Source organism: Dreissena polymorpha, chromosome 5 (assembly GCF_020536995.1).
Source record: "Dreissena polymorpha isolate Duluth1 chromosome 5, UMN_Dpol_1.0, whole genome shotgun sequence".
Taxonomy (NCBI): Eukaryota; Metazoa; Mollusca; class Bivalvia; order Myida; family Dreissenidae; genus Dreissena; species Dreissena polymorpha.
In genome coordinates, this window is record NC_068359.1 from 42,481,840 (window position 1) to 42,502,368 (window position 20,529).

Consider the following 20,529-nt stretch of genomic DNA (forward strand, 5'->3'; position numbering starts at 1 on the left):
CGTAAGCCAAATATCCGCCCCTTGAGTTGTTCATGAACATGTCACAGGCGTCCAAACTGACCTCGTCGAATAAAAATTGATGCCGTAGTAGGCAGATTTGTATTTCAAATTATGTAAAATACTAATGATGTCATTTAAAAATTCTTATGATGTTTCGGAAACTGTCACACCAACTGGTTCACATTTCTTTGAAAACTTGAACGAGTCGAAAATTACATGGTGGCGTCCTCAGTCAATAGACAATATGTTCGTAGCAAAGATTTTGGCTTTACTTGGGTAATAAAATTATACCGACATAATTTATAACCTACCTGTTGTTCGAGGTCGAGTCCAACTGTCTGTCTTCGACGGCACACTCTGTCGTCACGTGACGAGAAATACGTTGTGCTAAATGGCTTATTGAATTGTTACGCATGTTTTCTGTGAAATCTATTAAATAGAACAAATCACTAAAAATTGCAGTGTGTAATTATAGTAAGGGTTATGTTTTCAATATAAAATCATTATGGAATAATTTTATTTGCTCATTGCAAAATTGTTTGTTGGAGATTGAACATTCCAAATATATTAGAACAGCTTTTATTTACACGGCTTCATATACAATTTTATAGCGAGAAAAATATTGATGACGTTTTATCAATGATAAAATATTCATAAAGTTTTAGATCATATAATACTACAACTGTCTACAAACATGCAGATGTCTGACTAAATGGCAAATCAACGCAAGGGCTAGCTACCCTACATGCTTATCATACATCCCATGTTAAAATTGAGACTTCAAATGAGATGTTGTGAATGTGACCCTGTCATAATGTCATTAAATCGAAATGTTTTATTGACTGTCAGTAGAATTTACTTTGCATATAATATTCTGATTATGTCATTTACCTTTTTTAAACATTGGTTTATTGTCTCTATATTTTACTGTTAGTTTTTTATGCATTTTCTTGCACAGAAACAAAAAATGTTTATAAAAACTAACATAAAAAATTATGTGTGTCATTATGCAGATTTTATTCTGTACATGAACCTATGATCATTTATTAGTTCTACCCTGATTAGGTTGTACCAAGATGTTTTTCTGCCCATATTGTTTTTGGCCTAAATAATCAGAAAAATCTAGAACCAATTTGTTTTTGTTCATGTGCATAAAATATATAAATATAACTTTTGTGCAACTAAATTCTAATGATCAAAATCTGGTTGCAATTTGCCAAGACTTTAATGTAAAGAAAGGGGCTTTTACCTATTTAATAAGTTATATTTGACTGGTGCATCTTTGTAATAATGGCACTCATATATGTTAAGTTAGACACTATTAAAGACAGGTTTAAATCTAAATCACTTGAGTCAAAATACTAGGTTACCAGACCAAATCTAAGAAAACACATTTTACCCTTATCAGGGCAACATTAATGGATAAATGTTGAGTAAACATAGTTGGAATATTCAATTTATGCAATATGTTTCATGTCACTTCCATGCTTTTATAAAATTCTGTAAAGCTACTTGAGTAAACGCGCCAGTAATGTAAAATATAAAAGCATTTTGTGATTATAATTGTTTGAATTTTCTATTTCAAGCAACATCTACCAAAGCGGTTTCCAAATCTCGGCTACCTAAAGTGGAGTAAACGCCCCGAAAAAAGCCTTTCCACAAAAACAATGTAAGAAGACACATAGGAGATCAAAGATTAAATTCGGTACAACTAAGTATCCGAAGCCTATTCTAACAACTATTAAAAGCTTTTGTTAAGGGCGTCTTCATACATCTGCCCTATCAAATGATGGCTGGTGCCTATCTATACACCTTATTGTTCATTCAATAGTTTACCAGGTCAAATATTTGATGCCACTATAGAAGCCACATTAATGTCTTAATTTGAAACTCAGTCAGAACCAGCCTAACAAAATTTGGTTGTAATCTGGCTCAGATGCAGCAAAAATCAAGATCACCGTGTCAATACTTCAAAACAAGGTGTATGCACATTCAGGTAATCTCTTAAGGGCAATCATTGCACTTTTTTGTAATTTTGGAACTGTGTGAGGAAATTATATGCCAGTGTTGATTTTTTAGACCATCTTTGTTATCATTCTAATTATTGCTCGCATTTAAAAAACAACAACATAAATATGCATTAATGAATTTTAACAATATTGCAACTAAGTATTTTATCTTAAAATAATCATATATTTGTTTAAATGTTTATTTGTCCATTTGGAATATATTTATTGACTAAATGTATGCATTTATTAGCTCGGCTGTTTTCGGAGAAAACCCAAGGTATTGTCATAGTCAGCTCGTCGTCCGCCGTAGGCGTCGTGCTTAAACCTTAACATTGGCTCTAAAATCAAAGTGTTTCCACCTACAACTTTGAAGCTTCATATGAAGATGCACCTTGATGAGTTACACAAGCCACACCCATTGTTGGGTCATTAGGTCAAAGGTCAAGGTCACTGTGACATCTAAAAAAAATCTGACAAGCTTTCGCAGCCGACGTAGCACCCGTTATGCGATGCTCTTGTTTTATGTTCTTGTAATCAGTGCTTTTGCCAAGCGTGAAAGCCCAAAACTAAATAAATCATAGTATGAACACACAATAGCAAAGCATGACGTGTTTCATTCATGCCACTCTGCACACGACCGAATGATATAAATGAACTGCAAACTTGTTATTTTGCTAGTTTATGTTCTTCCTTGCTCTGACATTTTTGTATATGTGTATTATGGTAAAGCTTAAAGCATGTAACATATTTTTTTTCAAATTTAAGCTCACCTGAGTACCAAGACAAATCTCACAAATTTTGTAAACACTAGCGGTCACATTTTGCATCCAATGTTTGAAACTTTGTCAGAATGTTATGTATTAAAGACACGTTTAAATCTAAATCTTGTGTCCAAAAATTAGGTTACCAAACCATATCTAAGAAAACACTTGTTTATCCTTATAGAGGCAATATCAATGGTTAAATGTTGAGAAAACCTAGTTGGAAATTTCATATTTGCAATATGTTCCATGTCACGTACATGCTATTATAAAATTCTGTATAGCTGCTTGGGTAAACACGTCAGTAATGTACATATATAATAAGCATTTTGTGGTTATAATTGGTTGAATTTTTTATTTCAAGCAGCATATACAAAGGTACAGAAAATCAGCCTTCCAAATTTCGACAACCGGAGCTGGAGAACGCAACAAGAAAAGCCTTACCTGATAAGAAATGTAAGAATACACCTAGGAGATCAAATCATAAATTCAGTACAACTTAGTATCCGAAGCCTATTCTAACAACTAACAAATGCTCATTATGAGCTTGTGTGCGTCTTGCGTCGTTTGTCAAGTATTGGTTGTTGTGGTTTGTCGCATATAAGCTTATTACCAATCTAGGGATAACTAGGATTCACTTGCGTCCAATAACAAGGTTTACAGATAAATCTAATTCTGTCGGCCGCCTGTTAAGGGCATCTTCCTACATCCTGCCCTATCAAATGATGTCTTGTTGCCTATCTAGACGCCTTATTATGCCCCCCGGTAGGGTGGCATATAGCAGTTGAACTGTTCGTCAATTAGTATGTCAGTTTGTCAGTCTGTCCGTCCGTCCGAAAAAAAAATAACGTTGGCCATAACTTTTTTTTCCCCCACTATAGTAGTAGGGGAACTAATTGTTTTTGCCCTGTCTGTTGGTTGGTTGGTCTGTTGGTTGGTTTGCGCCAACTTTAACATTTGCGATAACTTTTGCAATATTGAAGATAGCAACTTGATATTTGGCATGCATATGTATCTCATGGAGCTGCACATTTTGAGCGGTGAAAGGTCAAGTTCAAGGTCATCCTTCAAGGTCAGAGGTCAAATATATGTTGCCAAAATAGCTCATTTTATGAGTACTTTTGCAATATTGAAGATAGCAACTTGATATTTGGCATGCATGTGTATCTCATGTAGCTGCACATTTTGAGTGGTGAAAGGTCAAGGTCATCCTTCAAGGTCAAATATATGGGTCAAAATTGCTCATGTTATGTCACTTCTGCAATATTGAAGCTAGCAATTTTATATTTGACATGCATGTGTATCGCATGTAGCTGCACATTTTGAGTGGTGAAGGGTCAAGGTCAAGGTCATCCTTCAAGGTCAAACGTCATATACGGGGACATAGTGTTTCACAAACACATCTTGTTAAATATTGAACATACCAACTTGATATATGGCATGCATGTGTATCTCATGGAGCTGCGCATTTTGCTAAAATTTCAAGGCGGACATCATCCTTTAAGGTATAGGGTCGAAAAAAAAATCCAAGGAAGGTAATAAGCTTTCAATGGACATAATTATCTGCCCTGCCAACGTATATATTTTTGTTTAATCAAATTGGCGCAGTAGGGTGCATCGTGTTTCTGACAAACAAATCGTGGTGAAAGGTCAATGTCAAGGTCATCCTTCAAGTTCTAAGGTCAAAAATACAAATCAAAGGAAGGCAATGAGCTTTAAAGGGATATAATTATTCAATATTGAACATAGCAACTTGATATTTGGCACGCATGTGTATTTCATGGAGATGCACATGAGTTGTGAATCTACAGTCACGATAGTGGCTTTTAATTATTTGCTACTAAAATAGAGATTGGCTTTGAATTATTTGCTACTAAAAATAGAGATTTGTAGAGAGTGGCTTTTAATTATTTGCTACTAAAAATAGAAATTTGTTAGAATAAATTATTTTCAAGGGAAGGCATTTATATAATACTAAATCTCATATATTTCCTTACCAAGAATTTAACTTATTTCACATTTACTGTACAGGTTTATTATTTTGTTTATTTATAACTAAATTGAATGATTTGTCAAAGTTTTTATGCCACCGGTAGAGTGGTATATAGCAGTTGAACTGTCCGTCAGTCAGTATGTCAGTCAGTCTGTCCGTTCGAAAAAAACAAACTTTGACATTGGCCATAACCTTTTTCAATATTGAAGACAGCAACTTGATATTTGGCATGCATGTGTATCTCATAAAGCTGCACATTTTTAGTGGTGGAAGTTCAAGGTCAAGGTCACTCTTTAAGGTCAAATGTCAAATATATGGTGTCTGTCAGAAAACTTTTACATTGGCCATAACTTTTTCAATATTGAAGTTAGCAACTTGATATTTGGCATGCATGTGTACCTCATGAAGCTGCACATTTTGAGTGGTGGAAGTTCAAGGTCAAGGTCATCCTTCAAGGTCAAAGTTTTAAAAAAAATCAAAGCGGCGTTTTCATGAAGCTGCACATTTTAAGTGGTGGAAGTTCAAGATCAAGGTCATCCTTCAAGGTCAAGGTTATCTTCAAGGTCAAAGGTCAATTAAATTCAAAGCGGCGTTATCATGAACCTGCACATTTTGAGTGGTGGAAGTGCAAGGTCATCCTTCAAGGTCAAGGTCATCTTCAAGGACAAAGGTCAAAACAATAATAATTTCAAAACGGCGTTCTCATGAAGCTGCACATTTTGAGTGGTGGAAGTTCAAGGTCAAGGTCATCCTTCAGGTCAAATCTTTAATAAAAAAAAAAAAACGCTGGGAGCAAAATTCATGTGTCAAATTTGTTCAAACCAATTCAACACACCATGAAAAACCAGTTACAAAGTTTCTTGCGAGATGTACCAACAATTGTACTAGCCATTTAAAGACAAAAAAACAAGTCAGCTAGATCACCAACTCAGTAACAAAAACTGCCACTGCAAATCACTGTTTTTATAGTGTAAAAATTTTAATTGTGATTAACCAGGAACAAGTTTCATTTAATGTATATGTATACATGTTATTACCAAAACTGGGTCTATTTGTTTGCTTGTATGAAGGCTTATTAAACAAGGACATTTTGTGGTTATAATTGTTTGTATTTTCTATTTCAAGCAGCATCTTCAGAGGCGATGAATAAGCATACCGAATGTATGGAACCGGAGCTGGAGAACGCCCCTAGAAAGGCCTGTCCCGAGAAGCAATGTAAGAAGACACCAAGGAGATCAAAGAATAAATTCAGTAAAACTAAGTATCTTAAGCCTATTCTAACAACTAACAAATGCTCATTATGAGATATTGTGCGTCTCGCGTTGTTTGTCGAGTACTGGTGTTGTGGTTTGTCGCATATTAGCTCCTTACCAATCAAGAGGTAACTAGGATTCACTTGCTTCCAATAACAAGGTTTATAGGTAAAATCTAAGTACTCAGGGTGAGCTTCTGTGGTCCACCTGTTAAGGGCGTCTTCGTACATCCTGCCCTATCAAATGATGTCTTGTTGCCTATCTATACGCCTTATTTTACATTCAATTGTTCACCAGGTCAAATATTTGATGCTACTATAGAAGGCACATTAATGACTCAATTTTATCCCATCATCAGACGTGCATTGTCGAAATAAACCACGGTGGAATAAATTTACCTTTATTTCAGCAGTGCTGAAATATAGCTGTCACGCGCGGCGAAGAATGTTCATATTACTCGGAATTAACTATAAAGTAATCATTTTTAGTAAAATCGAATCAGATTTAACAAAACAAACAATTTGATACCAAGATGTAATATAGTTTTTACACATACTGCAACTCAAAAAGCAAATAAACATTATTTACAAATATTAAGTGCGCGTACTCGTGACGTCATCATTAATACGTCATACGACACAATGCATGTTGTTTCACGCTAAAGATGCAGTTGTTTAGTGTCTTTTTTTCATTATTTCTTAAAAATCGGGGACGTAGAGGTATGATAAACGAAAAACAGGTTGGTTACTGATCTTTTTGTAATGTATTAGGCTCGACACGATTAAAATAATGAAACAATGTTTGCTTAAAATATCTTTGGGATTTTCCGTCTAGTTCGATTTTCCTATTCTATGTTTAAAGAAATAATTTACGACTAAGAAAATTGATGGGATAAATCGAATACTAGGTCGGTGCCGAATAAAGCAAAGTTTATCTTGCTCGGCACGAAAATCTGAACCACTCGCCAAGGCTCGTGGTTCAGATTTTCTAAGCCTCGCAAAATAAACTTTGCTTTATTCGGCACCGACCTAGTATTCTCTATTTAAACTCGGTCAGAACCAGCTTAACAAAATTTGGTTTTAATCTTGCTGAGATGCAGCAAAAATCAAGGTCATCATGTCAAAACTCCAAGAGAAGATGTATGTTCATTCTATTTGTATGAGAAAAGTCTGCGGACCGATATCTTACACATGTGTTGCCTGTAGTTACCTAACCTGGGTCTATTCTTAGCCTTTCCTTAGGCTGAAAGAGTAATTTAAGGGCATGTGCCTGTTAAGGTGAAGGAAGTTGACTTGTGCACTTAGGTAGACTTGAAACGGCTACAAAAACTTAATTAACATTTTCTTCATTATAATTGATTGTTTTGACTATTTTAGCAGCATCTGTGCCTGATTGTTAATCTTGACAAATAAAGGCCAATTTATAATCTGGGCCGGTTTTGTCTAAAAGTATGGTCACCTGGTAAAATCTTTAAAAAAATACTCTGGGAGCAACCTTGATGAGACAAGTTTGTTGAAACCAATTCAACACATCATGGAAAAAACAATTACAATGTTACTTGCGAGATGTACCAACAATTGTACTAGCCATTTAAAGACAAAAACAACAAGTCAGCTAGATCACCAACTCAGTAACAAAAACTACCACTGCAAATTGTGAATAACCACTAACAAGTTTCATTTAAAGTATATGTATACATTTTATTACCGAAACTGGGTCCATTTGTTTGCCTTTTGTGGTTATAAATGTTTGAATTTTCTATTTCAAGCCGCATCAACCGATGCGGTTAATCAGCCGTCCAAATCTCGGCAAGGCGGTGAATCAGCATTCCGCATTGAGACTACCGGAGCTGGAGAAGGCCTCAAGAAAGGCCTGTCCCGAGAAGCAATGTAAGAAGACACCTAGGAGATCAAAGAATAAATTCAGTACAACTAAGTATCTTTAGCCTATTCTAACAACTAACAAATGCTCATTGTAAGTTATTGTGCGTCTTGCGTCGTTTGTCGAGTACTGGTTGTTGTGGTTTGTCGCATATTTGCTCCTTACCAATCTAGAGGTACCATGCAAGGATGTCAATAATGAAGATGGGAAACAAATCAACAGCAGCATCTTCCAAGGCGGTGAATCAGCATTCCGCATTGAGACTACCGGAGCTGGAGAACGCCCCAAGAAAGGCCTGACCCGAGAAGCAATGTAAGAAGACACCTAGGAGATCAAAGAATAAAGTCAGTACAACTAAGTATCTTTAGCCTATTCTAACAACTAACAAATGCTCATTGTAAGTTATTGTGCGTCTTGCGTCGTTTGTTGAGTACTGGTTGTTGTGGTTTGTGGCATATTAGCTTCTTACCAATCACGGGGTAACTAGGAACCATTTGTGTCCAATAACAATGTTTACAGGTAAAATCTAAGTGCTCAGGGTGAGCTTCTGTGGTCCGCTTTTGAAGGGCGTCTTCGTATATTGTACCCAATCAAATAATGTCTTGTTGCCTATCTAGACGCCTTATTTTTCATTCAATAGTTCACCAGGTCAAATATGTTTTCAGTGATTTTTTTTGCCCAAAATTACCGCTGATATTTGGCTGCTTCCCAATTGCAAAAAAATGACGTTTTTTCCCAAAAATCTGACCAAAATTTCTCAAAAAATGACCAAATTTTCCCAATAAGATTACAATGTCATTTAGCGTTAATTTCGTAGAACGAGTGCCGATCGAGCTTGTCGAGTCTTCGCCGAATGACGACTGACTTACGAATGTTCGTGAATGTAGCCGAATACAATTCTACGTTGCTATCCACACATCTCTCTCTATATTACGGAGGATACCGTCGATAGTCAATGTATCCCAATTGTTAACGCCTGTTTTTACACACGTCCAAGATGGCGGCAAGCAGACGAGAAGTTTGGGATGAGCAGCGAAAATGATAAATAACACTAAAATTAACAGCGGACATCACATGGTTATTAGGCGATAATTTAATGTGTGTGTCAATTAACGCAAAATACTACGTTTGAGATGAACAACAACAAATATTTATTAGAAATCTTCACAGTGCTTCATGGAAATCTGTGTTGGGAAATTGGAGTTAGTTTACTCATAAAGTTAAAGCATTTAAGATGGGTATCGTTCGAAAATAGAAAGAGACAAACATGATTTTATTTATATGTTAGTGGATCTGTGTATAATCAGATTCATATGCATATTCTGCTTTATTAAGTTTGTCATGCTGTATAGTTTGGTGAAATGGCATTGAACTGAGGATGTCAATTGTGCAAGATATTAAAAGGTAAACAAATGAAATGTATTATTTTAGCTCCATTTAATACAACATTAACACAGCAAGAACACTTAAGCATGTTTGTTAATATTTGTTAATGTTTTCACCATATCATATTTTACTTTAAAAAACATTCTGAATTAAATTCATACTCTTAAAGAGATTATGATTAAATCATAATGGTACATACATATTGAAGAATCTATAGATTATTGCAAGTTTAATGTCCATGTGGAAGGATATTAACTAAACGTTGTAAGAAGACATGAAAGCAACACTTTCTAATATAAAAATGCTGTCAAACATGAACTTAGCAATTTTTATTCTGTTCTTATAATCATATTTATAATGTTTCCCAATTTCATGGTTTATTGCGTAATTTTCCCAATTTCATGGTTTATCGCACTAATTTTCCCAATCCAAATGCCACAGGCTGTAACAAAAAAATTAAAAAAAATCACTGGTGTTGCCACTATAGAAGCCACATTAATGACTCAATTTGCAACTCAGTCAGAACCAGCTTAACATAATTTGGTTTTAATCTGGCTCAGATGCAGCAAAACTCAAGATCATCATGTCAATACTCCAATAGATGGTGTATCTTCATTGTAATTGTGTGGGAAAAGTCTGCTGTCTGATATCATTCGCATGTGTTGCCTGTAGTTACCTAAACTGGGTCTATTTTTGGCCTTTCTAAGTCTAAGATTAATTTAAGGGCATGTGCCTGTTAAGGTGAAGGAAGTTGACTTGTGCACTTAGGTAGATTTGATACTGCTACAACAATTTTATAGACATTCCTTCATAATAATTGTTTGTATTATCTATTTCAGCAGCATATGTGTCTGATTGTTAATGTTGACAAATATAGGCCAATTTATAATCTGGGCCAGACTTGTCCAAAAGTGTGGTCAACAGGTCAAATATTTAAAAAAAACACTCTGGGAACAACATTCATGATTCAAATTTGTTCAAACCAATTCAAAACACCATGAAAATCCAGTTACATAGTTACTTGCGAAATGTAACAACAATTGTACTAGCCATTTAAAGACAAAATCAACAAGTCAGCTAGATCACCAACTCAGTAAAAAACTGCCACTGTAAATCACTGTTTTTATAGTGTAAATTTTTTAATTGTGAATAACCAGGAACAAGTTTCATTTAAAGTATATGTGTACATGTTATTACCTCAACTGGGTCCATTTGATTGCCTTTTTGAAAGCTTATTAAAAAGGACATTTTGTGGTTATAATTGTTTGGATTTTCTATTTCAAGCAGCATCTTCCAAGGCGGTGAATCAGCATTCCGCATTGAGACTACCGGAGCTGGAGAAGGCCTCAAGAAAGGCCTGTCCCGAGAAGCAATGTAAGAAGACACCTAGGAGATCAAAGAATAAATTCAGTACAACTAAGTATCTTAAGCCTATTCTAACAACTAACAAATGCTCATTATGAGCTATTGTGCGTCTTGCGTCGTTTGTCGAGTACTGGTTGTTGTGGTTTGTCGCATATTTGCTCCTTACCAATCTAGAGGTAACTAGGAATCACTTGCGTCCAATAACAAGGTTTACAGGTCAGGGCTCAACATTGACAGTCGTCCAATTGCCCCTGAAAAGTAAAAGTTGGGTCCGGACAAGTTACTTTATTATCAAGTTGTCCTCCCGGGCAAGTGCAAAAAGAACAAAGAGCATTTATTTAGACTTTAATTGCTGTAATAATTTTGTTAAATGTGCAAAAATAAAAAAGGTTTTGTGGTGTATCATTTTGATCTTTATTAAAAAATATGAGGTTGACAGTTAATGTGATATTTCATGTTTGGGCAAGTGGCTTTACGTTCTAAGGGCAAGTAGATTTTCTAAGTACTTGCCCGGCAGGGCAAGTTGGTTTTTAGGTTAATGTTGAGCCCTGCAGGTAAAATCTAAGTTCTCAGGGTGAGCTTCTGTGGTCCACCTGTTTAGGGCGTCTTCGTACAGTGGTGCCCTATCAAATGATGTCTTGTTGCCTATCTAGACGCCTTATTTTTATGCCCCCCTTTGAAGAAGAGGGGATATATTGCTTTGCTCATGTAGGTCTGTCTGTCGGTCTGTCCACCAGGTGGTTGTCAGACGATAACTCAAGAAGGCTTGGGCCTAGGATTATGAAACTTCATAGGTACATTGATCATGACTCGCAGATGACCCCTATTGATTTTGAGGTCTCTAGGTGAAAGCTCAAGGTCACCGTGACCAGAAATAGTGAAATGATTTCCGGATGATAACTCAAGAACGCATATGCCTAGGATCATGAAACTTTATGGGTAGATTGATCATGACTTGCAGATGACCCCTATTGATTTTGAGGTCACTAGGTCAAAGGTCAAGGTCACAGTGACCCGAAATAGTAAAATGGTTTTCGGATGATAGGTCAAGAACGCATATGCCTAGGATCATGAAACTTCATAGGTAGATTGATCATTACTTGCAGATGACCCCTATTGATTTTGAGGTCACAAGGTCAAAGGTCAAGGTCAGGGTGACCTGAAATAGTAAAATGATTTTCGGATGATAACTCAAGAACGCTTTTGCCTAGGATCATGACACTTCATAGGTACATTGATCGTGACCCGCAGATGACCCCTATTGATTTTCAGGTCACTAGGTCAAAGGTAAAGGTCACAGTGACAAAAATTGTATTCACACAATGGCTGCCACTACAACGGACAGCCCATATGGGGGGCATTCATGTTTTACAAACAGCCCTTGTTCATTCAATAGTTCACCAGGTCAAATATTTGATGCCACTATAGAAGCCACATTAATGACTCAATTTGAAACTCAGTCAGAACGAGCTTAACATAATTTGGTTTTAATCTTGCTGCGATGCAGCAAAAATCAAAGTCATCATGTGAAAACTCCAATAGAAGGTGTATGTACATTCAGATAACCTCCTAGGGGCAACCATTGCATTTTTTTATATTTTTTTGTAATTTTGAAACTGTGTGAACAACTCAATACAAATGTCAAAGTGAAAAAGGTTACTGCAATGTAGTGTGATCGGATTAACGATTATTACCTGGATTCAAAACAGTTAAATTGAATTCAGCCGATAACAAACTTGTTATGTCGCCCAACTCACAGAATAAATTGGTATATTTGTCTCGTTCTAAGAATAGCATTTAGGGTTTGTTACGCCACTAGCACAGATACCAAGTATGATTGTGTGTAAAATCAGATTTAATTTAATGTTTTAAAGTTTATCGAAGTACAGTTAACATGAACCAATTCGATTTTTTTACATACCCCTAGTTTTGTTTTCATTTTCAAACTTAACTCGGTTTTACAAATATTTTTTTCTCTTAAACAAGGACCGCCAGTTTCAGTACAGACACCTTCTAATTGTATGGGAAAAGTGTGCGGACTGATATCTTTTGCATGTGTTGCATGTAGTAACCTAAACTGGGTCTATTGTTGGCATTTCCACAGGCTGCAAGAGTAATATCAGGGTTGTCATTATTAACTGATTGCCGATCGAATTCATCGGTTAAAATCGCCAGAAAATCGGTTGTTTTTCCTGAATCTTTAAAATTGCTATCGGAAGTTTTGATCACGCAAACCGACAATAATTGACGAGAAATAACCGTAGTATAGTAGAGCGACGCCCATTCAGTCAGTCCATTGACTCCGCCTAAGAGCTACTGTTTTCAATGAATTTCTCAGCGATAGGCCAATATTGATTTTTCCAGCTGTCAATCAAATTCTTCTTGGTAAGCACGTCAACCAATCAGCGCTCAGGCAGCCGAATACACGCCGACCCCACGTGAAATTGTATCAAATAGCTGTATATTTCATAGATTATTACTGACCGCATCTTAACGAATGTAGCACTGTAGAGCGTAATTAACTAGTTTTTTTAGTTAAAGAAAAGGTTGCCACATATTAAAAAATGCTCTTTTGAAAATACTTCAATTAAATAATACATTTTGTTATACAAATGGGCATAACACATAATGTAATAAGTCGGTAAATAACGTGTTTTGAGATTGCAAAACTATGCATACATATAGGTCTACATGCATGAATGACCTGACAAGTTATATCATGATCCGGAATGAAAAGTACTTGTTAAAATTTAAAGAAAGACGCGTTTTTATTCTCAGAATTTCGCTTTCACTTTCGCTTACTTTTCTGAAAGGAGGTACATGTAACAGTTTAGATTGAGTCGTTGATTTGTCGTAATTACTAAATATAAACGGTTTTCAATGCTCTCAAATCGCGTCACAGTGATTCACGCATGTTAAATGGGAATGCCCCAATCCCACAATTCAATTTGTATATGCACTTGCGTTAAATGGCTGACGACATTATTGTCAATATTTGCCGTAATATGGTTTTGAAAAAAAGAAATCGTAATTATACTGGATTATCGAGTAATGGATAGAATTGGAACATGCAAAAATCTATCAATATAATATGTACAGTATACTAAACATATGAAAATCTTAAAATTTTGTATTCTTTTTAGACCTCATTTCAACTTTTTGTGCTCTGAGAATAGCAGTATTTTGTCCCTAAAATGTCTATAATTCGTTTTCGGTCGGGGGGCTTTGCCACCCTGACCCACCAAACCAGGGCCTTGCCCTGGACATACAAGGGGGCCTAGGCGGCCCCCTTGACCCCCAGCCGAATCGGTTACTTTTCCAAAATAATCCTTTGTTTACAATCATAATGACAACTCTGAATATAAGGGCATGTGCCTGTTTAGGTGAAGGAAGTTGACTTGTGCACTTAGGTAGACTTAAAAACGGCAACAAAATCTTTATAAACATTTTCTTCACAATAATTGTTATTATTGTCTATTTCAGCAGCATCTGTGCCTGATTGTTAATCTTGACAAATACAGGCCAATTTATAATCTGGGCCAGACTTGTCTAAAAGTGTGGTCAACAGGTCAAATCTTAAAAAAATACTCTGGGAGCAACATTCATGAGTCAAGTTTGTTTAAACCAATTCAACACACCATGAAAAACAGTTAAAAAGTTTCTTGCGAGATGTACCAACTATTGTACTAGCCATTTAAAGACAAAACAACAAGTCAGCTAGATCACCAACTCAGTAACAAAAACTGCCACTGCAAATCACTGTTTTATAGTGTAAAATTTATAATTGTGAATAACCAGGAACAAGTTTCATTTAAAGTATATGTATACATGTTTATTACCTAAACTGGGTCCATTTGATTGCCTTTTTGAAAGCTTATTAAACAAGGACTTTTTGTGATTATAATTGTTTGAATATTCTATTTCAATCAGCATCTTCCGTGGCGGTAAATAAGCCGTCCAAATCTTGGCAATCGAAGCTGGACAGCCCTTCAAGAAATGCCGTACCTGATAAAAAATGTAAGAAGACACCTAGGAGATCAAAGAATAAATTCAGTACAACTAAGTATCCGAAGCTTTTTTTAACAACTATGAGCTTTTGTGCGTCTTGTGTCGTTTGTTGAGTATTGGTTGTTGTGGTTTGTCGCATATTAACTCCTTACCAATCTAGAGGTAACTAAGAATCACATGCGTCCAATAACAAGGTTTACATGTAAATTATAAGTGCTCAGGGTGAGCTTATGTGGTCCGCCTGCCTGTTTAGGTGTCTTCGTACATCGTGCCCTATCAAAAGATGGCTTGTTGCCTATGTGAGTCTACCTACATGACTATTAGATGAAGTGTGATCTATTTTCCAGTCAATTGATTTTTGGAGAAGTTATGAGCTTTGAACTAAGGATTTTGTTTCTATAATAATTGTTTTCAGGAGATTTTTTTACAAAATAATTAAGATATTTAGTTGATTTTTGGGACATGGGTATACCTACAGATCAAGTGTGATTTTCGTTCCAGTGAATCGATTTTGGCAAAGTTATGGGCCTTGAACCAAGAACATTTCCATCAAATAATTGTTTCCAGAATTTTTTTACGAAGGACTTTCAGATATTTAGCTGGTTTTGTTATTTGAGTCTTCCTATAATACTTACAGAGGAAATGACAGTTTTGTTCTGGTCCATTGATATTTGGCGAAGTAATGGGCTTTGGACAAAACTGTTTCAGATATTTAGCTGATTTTGGGTGCCTATCTACATGCCTTACAGGGGAAGTGTGAGTTTTGCTCTGGTACAGTGTTTCGCAAACTTATGGGCATTGGACCTAGTAATTTTCTCTATGATAAATGATTTTCCTAGTTTTTTTGACAAAAAACTTCCAGATATTGAGCTGATTTTTGGTGTCTGAGTCTATTTACATGACTTTCTGTTAAAGTCCGTGTTTTGTTCTGGTTCATTGATTTTTGGCAAAGTTATGGGCATTGGACTAAGGAATTTTCTTTGAACTTAAACTTTTGTATTTTTTCCTTAATGCTTTCAGATACTGTCCAAGGCCTTTAACATTGTTGAATATCAAATGACCTTAACTTTATGAAAGCAAAATCGGTACAACCAAATATTTTAAGACAAGCAATCAAATCCTAGTGGTTTTAAGATTATTATTATTTCCAGCTTACCCGAACAGTGCTCACTATGAGCTTTTGTGTTTCTGTCCTCCATCATGGTCCACTGATGATGATGATGATCATCATCATCATCATCATCATGATCATGATGGGGATGATGATGATGATGATGATGATGATGATGATGATGATGATGATGATGATGATGATGATGATGATGATAATGGGGATGATGGGGATGATGATGATAAGGATTGACTTTTCGTCCAATAAATATATTATTCAGAAGCTGTCATTTGGAATCTCTATGATTGGATCTATAAATAATTAACGAGTGACCCCTTGATCTTTGTTTACACAACCTCATATAAAAGAGACAACCCACTTTTGGCTGACTAGTTTTGTCTCTCATAAATGACTCTTAAAGTTTAAAATCTGTACATAAGCATTCCGTGTTTGAAATGTTTTCAATTATCAAAATTTGGTCACAAAAGTGTTCCTAGAAATGGAATATTTATGTGTCATTTAATGCTTATTATCTACTGTCTCAGAATTTTTTAGTTCCTTCTTGTCACAGGTTAGCATCTTAATGTGCATAACACTCTTATTGTTCCATTTTTCAAATACTGTCTAATGTATTTATCATTCCTATTTCAGTAAAAACTCCACAAGCGACACCACCATCAACTTCTTTTTGGAGTTTAAGCGAGGAAGGTAAAACAAGTACCACAATTGCACAATTGCAATATATATATATATACATTTCGCCATGTTCTTTTATCAACATAAACAACACCACCATCATACTACTATCATCGCCATCTGCATTTTCTCCGTCATCAAGATTTCATCTTCTGAAATATCTAAGCTGCCATCATAAGTATTATCATATTATCCCTATCACAAGCATGTAATACACAATGTTAATATAAACACAATGAGTGTAATAATCACAAGTTTCAAAGTAATAAATCAGTAGTAAGACATGAGCAATCCTTATATTACCAAAGTGAAACGAATGGGTATTGACCGATTATTGCAATTATATCGATCGGATGATCTGGTGATTTGATCAAATGCTTCTGAAAATGCTCATATTAATAATGACGTTGGTGATAAATACTATGAAAGGTGAAGATAGAGAATATCGTGATGATTGTGATGATGGTAAATCATTGTAGACACACAAGCTCAAATCAATATGAGAGGCCACGACAGGAAAAACAAAGGCTGCGGATGTGAACAGTGTATGTTTGCTTACTGGAGAGTAAAACAAAGGCTGCGGATGTGAACAGTGTATGTTTGCTTCTACATATTCAATTCACACTAACAGTTTTCAAACACAGACATAAGTAAATGAATTTCTTAAGTGTAAAATATTATTTTCATTACATAATAACTGATGCTATTTTTATGTCCCCGGTAGGGTGGCTTATAGCAGTTGAACTGTCCGTCAGTAAGTCAGTCAGTCCGTCCAAAAACTTTAACATTGGCCATAACTTGTTCAATATTGAAGATATCAACTTGATATTTGGCATGCATGTGTATCTCATAGAGCTGCACATTTTTAGTGGAGAAAGGTCAAGGTCAATGTCATCCTTCAAAGTCAAAAGTAGCAAGAATTATCTATAAAAAAGATATATGGCGTTGATTGTTGTTGTGGATGATGAAAGATAGAGAGTTATATCAAGGAGACGGCAAATGCCATTTTCTTAACAGTTCTTAGCAGCATCACATGCAAATCATTTACGTTGCGCCAGATTTCGTGGCTTATTTCGCATTATTAGATATTGTTGACCATATATCTATAGAACAAAAATATAAAAAAAAGAATATGAAGATATACGAGTATATGGCCAAACACGAATCAACCGTACATATTTGAAATATTAACCCATGTATGCCTAGTGGACTTTCCCATCCTTCTAAATTTGATCAATTTATTTCCAAAATTAGGGATGTCTAGTGTATTAATTTCTTTATTTAGAATATTTCTTACAGTAATCCTTTAAGAAAACAGCCCAGACCCTGATGAGACGCTGCATCATGTGGCATCTCATCTGGGTCTACGCTGTTTGCCAATGCCTTTTTTGTAGACGCTAGGCATAAATGGGTTAATACGCGCGTTCTTCGAACAGACATGTATTGTTGTAGTGGTTTTTCGGACACAGCTATTTGATTCGATTGTTAATAGACTCGTGAATCATCGCGCTCATGCTTGGTAAATTGGTTTCTATGGTAATAATTCTAATTAAATTAATCAAAACTAGTACCTATCATGAAATCAGCATTTTTATGTACGGTGCTCACACGGAAACAATTTCTGACATGATAGGAAACAATTTCTGTGCCAATAAAATCATAGATGAATGCATATTAAGGTAAAATATTACTTACACAATGACTACAGGTTCAAACAAAGCCATTTTTAATAAGATATATGCAAAAAGTAATGAAATAGAATTAAAAATATGTGTCTGTTATTAGCAATTATGAGATAAATCTGTAATTGTAACTAAATATAACATTTGAGTTCATTGGCTCTTTCAGGGTTTGTTTTTTTTATGTTTTATTTATATTAGTGTAGGTTTAATATTAAATTATATATATATATACAGAAATTAGCCTGTGTAGTTAGCCAGTGCAGGCTTCCCAGAGTACCCTAAAATACCAGGGTACAATGGGTAGCCAGGGTACCATATATACCTTTTCAGTTTTTTTTGGTGTTATATTAGTGTTTGTTTACTATTGAATAAATATATTAATAAAGAAATTAGCCTGTGTTATTAACCAGTGAGGGTTAATCAAAGTACCCTATAATACCAGGGTACCCTGGGTAGCCAGGGTACCCTATCTACCTTTTCAGTTTTGTTGTTGCTGCTTTTTTATATAAGTGTTTGTTTAATATTATATAATATTTAAAGAAATTAACCTGTGTAGTCAGCCATTGCGTGATACACTGGCTGGTTAATTGTAAATAAATATAACATTTTATTTCATTGGCTCATTCAGGGTTTTATGGTTAGCTACATTGTTTAGTAGGTCCAGTTTAGTATAAGAGTAATTAGCCTGTGTAGTCAGCAAATGCAGACTGCACAGGCTATCCCGTGACAACGCTTTACATTACGTTGATGTTCGGGTTAATTTAGAGTATTACATATTATACTTGCAAGAGTATGTCAAGTGCATCTAAGCATCTTTGAACTTGTTAAACATATCTTTAAAGAGGGTGTATATTGTTTGGCATATGTCGGTCCGTCGATCGGTCTGTCTGTCCACCTAATCCTATAACACTTGTAATATTATATTTTGTTATTAAATAACAGCATAACAATGAGCATAATTGTGTTTCAGGAAAGGTCCCCTAGGGGAAAACAGCTGGCTGCAAAGATGATGAGAGCTGACAGTTCACTCCAGCCAGGGCAGGCAAACTCCAGCTCCACCTCTAGCTCTAGCCCGGAGCCTCTGCAGCTAACCCCAAGCCCTGAGCCCCTGCCTCCTACCACATTGAGAACGTAAGTTGCTGTTATATTAGATAGCATTTGTGTTGTAATATAACTTCAGTTTCGCCAATGTTAAGCTATTGATGTTTATTAGTGCCACATTTTACAATTATAAATAGGCGTTTGACATGTGTTGTTTTATAGACCATCCTTAGCCGCAGTGATACCTTATAAGACGTTCAGCATTCTCATACGCATGTGTTCCTTTTCAGATCTGCATGGCTGGAAGCAAGAGAGGGGTACGCTGCAGCGATGAGCAACGCTTGCGATCATCACAGTATGAAACAAGTTGTTTCATACTGTGATGATGTGCTCATCCTGCCAGCCACGGAACAGGAGCCGCCGGTCCACAGGGTACTTGAGCCCGTACCCGGGACATCGAGAATCTCTAGCCCCCTACAACGAGTAAGTTAAGCTCCTAATTGTATTACTTGAATAACATTTATTAAATTTGTACTTGAATTAAAACGGAAATTTTTATGCAAGGATGTATATATATATGCTTATAAAGGGCTTATTTTGTGAAAACTTTAAAATCTTTCTGTCCATTACCATTGGGTCTAGAGCTACCAAATTTGGTATGTAGTGACATCTTATAGTCCTCTACCAAGTTCTTTCAAATAATGCCCCTGGGTCAAATTTGACCCTGCCCTGGGGGTCACAAAATTGAACATACGTTTATATAAGGCCTCTTTTTGTGAAAACTATCAAAATCTTTTTGTCCATAAACATTGTGCCTAGAGCAACCAAATTTGGTATGTAGTGAAATCTTATAGTTCTCTACCAAGTTTGTTCAAATTATGCCCCTGGGGTCAAATTTGACCCTGCCCCGGGGGATCACAAAATTGAACATATGCTTATATAAGGCCTATTTTGTGAAAACTTCAAAATGTCTTGTCAATAACCATCCAGCCTAGGGCTATCAAATTCGGTATGTAGTGACATCTTATAGTCCTCTACCAAGTTTGTTCAAATTATGCCCCTGGGGTCAAATTTGACCCTGCCCCTGGGGATCACAAAATTGAACATATGCTTATATAAGGCCTATTTTGTGAAAACTTCAAAATGTCTTGTCAATAACCATCCAGCCTAGGGCTATCAAATTTGGTATGTAGTGACATCTTATAGTCCTCTACCAAGTTAGTTCAAATTATGCCCCTGGGGTAAATTTGACCCTGCCCTGGGGGTCACAAAATTGAACATATGCTTATATAATGCCTATTTTGTGAAAACTTTAAAAAATGTCTTGTCCATTACCATTGGGC

The 20,529-nt window shown here is 35.7% G+C and overlaps 1 protein-coding gene across 48 annotated transcripts in view; it reads left to right on the forward strand.

The window, feature by feature from the left end:
- LOC127832629 (uncharacterized) overlaps positions 1 to 19,264 on the forward strand; it is a 62,878-nt gene extending 43,614 nt beyond the window's left edge. For 20 of the 48 annotated variants that reach the window (XR_008027001.1, XR_008027002.1, XR_008026999.1 and 17 more), the window contains 10 exons: positions 1,587 to 1,669; positions 3,138 to 3,226; positions 5,892 to 5,978; positions 7,785 to 7,905; positions 8,071 to 8,241; positions 10,571 to 10,657; positions 14,579 to 14,665; positions 16,419 to 16,475; positions 16,943 to 17,057; positions 19,116 to 19,264. Coding sequence is in view for 7 of the 48 variants with exons in the window: in XM_052358187.1 (XP_052214147.1) it covers positions 14,579 to 14,665; positions 16,419 to 16,475; positions 16,943 to 17,052 (254 nt within the window). In the remaining 41 variants the exon portion in view is untranslated. The other 28 variants (XM_052358187.1, XM_052358190.1, XM_052358188.1 and 25 more) reach the window with 20 other exon arrangements.
- The last annotated feature ends 1,265 nt before the right edge of the window (positions 19,265 to 20,529 follow it).